This window comes from Prosopis cineraria, unplaced genomic scaffold (genome assembly GCF_029017545.1).
Source record: "Prosopis cineraria cultivar Desert tree isolate PC_DT_omini unplaced genomic scaffold, ASM2901754v1 PC7, whole genome shotgun sequence".
Classification (NCBI taxonomy): domain Eukaryota; kingdom Viridiplantae; phylum Streptophyta; class Magnoliopsida; order Fabales; family Fabaceae; genus Prosopis; species Prosopis cineraria.
Window position 1 is genome coordinate 9,245,697 of NW_026555338.1, and position 6,584 is coordinate 9,252,280.

Sequence of the window (6,584 nt, forward strand, 5' to 3'; positions counted from 1 at the left end):
TTTATTTAACAATTTTACCCATTATTTATTATCTCCCCTTACATTATCCACACCAAAAATATATACTTTAAATGATAGTTATATAACCGTTATTTATTTGAAAGACTTTAAATATCAAACAAATAAATAAAAGTTATTAACTATAATTTATGAACTAAAATAATTGTTTTTTATGATTACTTTTGTAGTTGTGAGAGTAGGCACTTAAATTAATTAATTGAGGCTATTTTTGGAAAATATGAGCTCGCTGGCTAAAGATAGAAAATGTCATTTCTAAATCTCAACACACACGCACACACAAACTCAGAGGTCTGGTTGACTAAATCACATAATAAAGACAAAATAAAATTGACTCGGTTTTGGCCAAAAGAAATACAAGTTTATAACATTAAGTATTATTGTTGCATTTAGACATCCACACCACCACAGAAATTTTTCAGATCATTGAGCTGACGTTAACCCCTTGATCATCAGGCATGTTTCTCCATCAGCTGTCTGAACAATTCTTGGGGTGCTGAAAAAATTGAAGAATTACGTTGGAACACACAAGTAATTAGTATAATATGGCTTCTCATTAATTAATTTATCACAATAAATAGATAATTGAGAGAATGAGAGTTAGCCAGTTAGGACCCAAAAAGAGAAATAAGAATAATTAGGTTTTATTTACAAAAATGATTTCAAATATGGATTTAGACCATTGAAAATAGTAGTTTTAAGAGTAAAATATAATGACTTCCCTTCAAGTTTATTAAAATTATAGAGTTTTCTCTTTATTTTCAAAAACTACATTTTAGTCCATTTCTTAATGCTTTTAGAAGTATTTCATTTAAGATTCTAAAATACTTTATTATATTAATTAAAATATTTGAAAAAATATTAAAATTATTAATCAGCCCTCATAATCTAATGTCTTCCCTCTCTCCAATTTTAAATAATATTATGGTTATATTTTCATAAAAAAATTACAAAATATTAAAATTAAGAAAATAAATGAATATATTAATTAATTTATTTCTCTTACTATATAAATAAGTTTATATAAATGAATCTTAAAATTATATACTACATAAATAATTTTATTTATATTCAATATTATTTGTGTCAGCTTATACATTATAATTATCATTTGGAAACTTAAAATACTCTTGAACAATATTTATATTGAAGAGGGATATTTTAGTCCAAAATACATTATTTAACGGTTGATTAATGGTTGGGTAAATGGAAATTGAATCTTTAAAATATAAGGGAGGTATATGTTATGTAAATTTTGATTTCAAGAAAAGCTTATATAGGTTTTAAAAAATAAAAGAGATATCTGTGTAATTACAGTAAAATAGATGGAAAGTTAGTGAATTTTATTCTAATTTAATATTAATTGTAAACTAAGTCACATTTAAAAATTATACTTCCTCCCGTTTCTAGTATAAGGCTAATCTAACTATCTCACCATAACTGAGGAGAGGTAGTGGTATTAAGTTATTAATAACTTCATTTAAAAATAAAATAAACTTCTAATTTCACCCTTATTTAAATGAAAAATCTTTCAACATTTTCTCTTATAATTAATGAGTATAAATAGAGATAATATCGTAAAAACATAATTAATATCCATTCAAATGCCTTTTATTAAAGATAAAGAATTCTTCTAAAATGCATCTTATAATAGGAATCATAGGGAGTATCTGTTATTTATGATTGAGATTCCCAAATTTATAGTTGTTTGAATTGGTATTTGCCACTCATTAAAAAAATTATTAAGACTTAATTGTCATCAATTCACTCTTTTGGGTCCTAACTGTAATTTTTCCTCTAAATTATTAATTAAGTGAAGTTAGTTGTATATTACCAGGCAAACCAGTGAAGTTTTTGTACTGTTCGAAGCCTTGACGGATCAACATCTCTGTACCATACACAATTGCAGCGCCGGTTTCCTTTGCTTCCCGCAACAGTCTCGTGTCCTTTGGCGTGTATATCGCATCAAACACCAAGCAGTAATGCCTTAAAGCATGCTGAAAATTTCAATACACCCACATGTGAATAATTAATTGATTTATTAAAATTAATTAATTAATTAATGGGGAGTGACAGTTATAAGTCTTAAAAAATTAATCTAATGACAGTTAGATTCTTTTTTTTTTCGCTGAAAAATGACAATTATGAGTTTTATAAATAACAAGTTATACTGCTATGAATATATGAGTCTCAGTTGTAAATAAAATATTCAAGTTTTATAGGTCACTTGGACAATAATTTGTAATTGAGACAATTTGTTTGAATCAATATTCATAACTTATTTTCAGCAAAAGTTTTTTACGATAAAACTATCATTAAATTAACCTTTTGGATTTAATTGACGTCTTCATTAATAATTCCCCATTAATTAATCAATTGATGGTACATCAAATTATTAATACACCTTTGGAATGGGAGTGTCATCAACTTTAGGCTTCATCCCCACAGAAGTTGCATTTGCTAACACCATCCCTTCTTCTGGATGAAACTCTCCAACTTCACTCAGAGGAATTGCTTTTCCTCCAACTTTTGCTGCTAAATCTACAGCTCTTTCTGCGGTGATGATGACTCAGTGAGTTCCCACAAGTATATATATATATGTGGATGTGTGTCCATTAGAATCCAAACGCTCGTTGATATGTGTGTGTATCCCACAAGTACTAGGTTTCATACTTTATATGAGTAACATTACTGTGTGATAAGTTCAATATTTTACCAAATGTGCGGTTAGCAACTACAACTCTTGCTCCCTTCTGTGCAGCTCCATAGGCCAGTGACTTGCCAGCTCCACCGGCTCCCATTACAACAAACAGCTTCCCGGCGAGAGGCGATGCGCCGCCAGGTGTTGCACCGTTCAAATCTGTAAAATAAAGAGGACACACCAATCTCATAAACCATGATCACTCAATAAATTACAGAATATCCTCCAACCTCAACAAGTAAGTTAAATACCTCTTAATCCATCCTCAATAGCAGTGATAGCACCAATGTAATCTGTATTGAAAGCTATCAATTTCCCATCTGGTCTCCTTACAATGTTATTGATTGCTCCTATTTTCTGCACAAAAATTATGTATCAAGTAGAGGTTCAATTGATATTCTTGTGAGTAATTAAATATATTAATAAATAAATTCAGGTACCTTGGCAATAGGATCAATCTCATCCATGCATTTAAGTGCAGCCTCCTTATGTGGAATTGTGCAACTGCATTTCTCAATATAAGTTGCATGAACTTAGTTATACTTTTTAAGATTCATGATATTGTTTGGCATCAAAGTTATCAATTTAGTACCTGCATCCAGAGGCAAAATCTGGAGAAGAGTAGGTATTGAAAAATTTCTCCACATCATCTACCAAAAAATGCATATAAACTGCATTAAGGCCGACAGACTTGAATGCTGCATTGAACAAAAGAGGACTCTTGCTGTGACCTACTGGCTTTCCTATAATTCCATACACTTTAGTGTCTGGTCTTATAAGCCTAAAATTGTACAGATCCAACAAGTCTTTGGCCGTTGGTTGCCCAGGAGCTGAGATTGCGCCGGCCTCAAGTGCGGCGTAGGTGAGATAGCCACCGAACTTGGGGCTGAGTAGCCGTGAAATCAATCCCCTTTCCCCCATAACTATTCCTATTATTGGGATCTGCAAAACTTTACAACTTTGTCATTGGAAAATCCTTAAGGAAACCACTGCATACTCATGATTCCTTGTGTATGTGTATAACTACTAACTTACATGAGAATGTACAGTTATCTGAAAAATTCGAGTACAATCTGTAATGTCCAATGCAGTGGTCACAATCTTGGCAATGTCAGCTCCAGTAGCTTGAATGCTTGCTATCAGATTCCCAATGGTCTCAGATGATGGAGTGTTATGGAAGTTGTGTGAAGAAACTATCACCTTGAAATTGTCTGGCCTCTTTCCATGTATAGAACTGATGAAGTCATGAGCAACCTATGTACAAGGTGATGACAATCATATTAATTGCATATATATATATATATATATCTAGAAATATATAATCCACCTTTTTTTTTTTAATTGCAGGGCCTACCTGAAGTTCAACATCAATATAATCAGCTCCAAATTCCATGGCTAGACGAAGAGCATTCTGTCTCTTGGTTTCATCTCCTTCATATTGACCACCTTCCCAAATAGGTCTGAAAAAGTGCATAACCATCATTTGAAATGTCAATAGGAACTAGCTATTTTTAAATCTTAAGAGTGAGTACGGTGAATATGCACCTGTAAGTGACAAGAGTGGGCAAAGGACTTTGCTTAATGAGGGTTTGAAGATCTGATGCTGGATTGATGCTTCTCAAGCAATCAAGGCGAATCTCAACAATATCAGAGCCAATCTCCTTGGCCCTGTGCATATCAACAAGCATTTGATCTACTGTGGTTCCCACAAGTGGAGTGCATAGAAGTGTGGGGTTGCTCACAACTCCACCACTTCTACTTTGTAAATTTGACGTCTCCAACTAATTATTTCATGACATTCATTCATTTCCACAAACACAACACAAGATTAGATTCAACGTCAGAGCCAAGTAGTTGAGCAACAAGTACTCAAAGCAAGCAAGTAATAAAGAAGTCAACTGTTGAAATTTACTGATCCACCCTTGATGGATATGTAGGAGCAGTCAGTGAAAATTTGACGTATTCTAGATTAATAACAGTTGACCGGAAATCAAGATTAATGGCGAATTGATTCTTGATTGGTTTCAAAATAGGTAGTCATTCCCCGTGGTAAAATTATTCCCTCCATTACGAGGTGAATTATGAGAATTGGATTTTTCTTTTTCGCGGCGGGTGGCTAAATGAAGTAGGTGGCTTAAAAAGAAACACTCTAACGCAAGCTCCCTACTTTCAGTGTTCGTTTCCCTCTTCCAATCCTCTCTTTCTCCCGTCAGTGTATATGTTGTGCATAGAGTCAGGAATATAGATTAGATTATGTAGGTTGGACCAAATAATTGTGAAGGTCGGGTTGGGTTAGAAAAAAATTAATCCAAATAAAAACAGAATTTTTTGGTCTGGAACATATAACTTGTAAATCATATGGCTTAATCCTGATAAGTTAGAGTTAGTCTGTTTAACCCATATTATTTTTAAAAAAATAAAAAAAGAAAACATGAAAAATTTTGTAGATATAAACCACATTAGCCATGACTTACTTAGTTAGATCAATTTATATATTTTATACAAATATTATAAATTACTATTTTGATATATTTAGAATGAATTATAAAGGAATATCAAATTGAAACTTATTATTTAAGTGTATTTTAAAAAAAAAAAAATTATAAAAAATAATAAATGAGTTGGTAGGTTAATGCATTTAATCCACCAATCCTCGAATTATATTTGGTTGGAGGAAAGGAAAAAAGAGGGGAGGTGAAGGGAGGAACCCCCCAATTTGGGGGGAGGTTTTGGAGGGGAGGGGAGGGAAAATTTTATAAAATTTTTCCTTTCCTCCACTTTACTGAATGAACCCTTCCCCTCCCCTTGTTTGGATGAGAAAAAGGGAGAGGAGAGGCTCCCCTTCAACGAAATAAGCCCTCAAGAGTTGGGTCAAACTCATATAAAAACATGTTAAACTCAATTTAATTCATATTTTTCTCAATTTATATGGGTCGGGTTGGTTCATATTCTCACCTCTAGTTGTGCACCATAGAAAGGACTCTGGTAGTTTAATCTTGTGTGGTTAATTATGTAGATTTTACTTTGTCTGGATTTGGTAAAACTTTAACCTGACTCTTTTTCAATATATTATTTATTTATAATTTATAATATTCTTTCATCCACCAATAAAGAAGATTTATGTTTATAAGTAATTTGATTAGCGAATTCATGTTGTTCAGTATTCAGAGCCGTTGAAACCTAAAATCTCAACTTATTTGAAGAGAGAATTTTGAGAGCCTTTTATATGAAAATTAAAAAATAATCCACCCAGAAGAAAACTGAAACGCACGTGATCCGTCCCACAGGGTAGGGAAATATGATGTACTGTAAATGATATAACATGGAATTCTACTTCTACAAAATGCTGATTCAAGAAAGATACGCTTGCAAGCTTTCACATTGTAATGCTAAACACGCAAAGCAACTAAACAGCTAGCCATATTGATTCAGAAATACGTTATAGATTGTGAGAGAGAGAGAGATTGGTACCGAGAGGCTTCCCATGTTGAAACGAGGAGTTGAGAGTGTTTGTGCGTAGTAGTATGAGTGGAATTGGGACGATGCAAGTTTGAGAAGGTTGTGGCTAAGGAGGAGTACATAGATATATGTACAGACTACAGAATATGAAATGGCATTAATGGCCAGCTAGAAAGTACGTTGGGAAATATGAGAATTCTATCTAACAGCCTCCCAAGAAGAGCTGGTATAGCCACGCTTACTATTCCTCAGGTCATGTTTACATGAAAGAGTACTCATTTTGTTCCTATTTATAAGCATGAAACTAATCTTTTGAGAAAATCTGAGCTTCATTTGAGGTGTTATCCTCTCCCAAACAATAGTATTCATATGCACCTTCAAGAATAATAACTCTAGAATGATATTT

At 32.6% G+C, this 6,584-nt stretch overlaps 1 protein-coding gene across 1 annotated transcript; it reads right to left on the reverse strand.

Moving 5' to 3' along the window:
* Positions 1-252: 252 nt before the first annotated feature.
* LOC129316011 (bifunctional 3-dehydroquinate dehydratase/shikimate dehydrogenase, chloroplastic-like) lies at positions 253-6,338 on the reverse strand. Its single transcript, XM_054960240.1, has 11 exons — positions 6,191-6,338; positions 4,265-4,500; positions 4,074-4,179; positions 3,755-3,973; positions 3,312-3,661; positions 3,160-3,223; positions 2,971-3,076; positions 2,735-2,878; positions 2,423-2,571; positions 1,853-2,015; positions 253-514 (listed from the first exon to the last, which is right to left on the reverse strand). The coding sequence occupies exons 1-11, from the start codon at positions 6,203-6,205 to the stop codon at positions 471-473; spliced, it is 1,596 nt and encodes a 531-aa protein (XP_054816215.1). The 5' UTR covers positions 6,206-6,338; the 3' UTR covers positions 253-470.
* Between the last annotated feature and the right edge of the window lie 246 nt (positions 6,339-6,584).

Bases quoted from the DNA above. Each gene is read 5' to 3' on its own strand.
- LOC129316011 (XM_054960240.1), bottom strand. The intron at 3,077-3,159 runs GTACCTGAATTT...ATTTTTGTGCAG, and splicing joins AGATTGATCCTATTGCCAAG to AAAATAGGAGCAATCAATAA. The intron at 2,016-2,422 runs GTGTATTAATAA...TGAAATTTTCAG, and splicing joins ATGACACTCCCATTCCAAAG to CATGCTTTAAGGCATTACTG.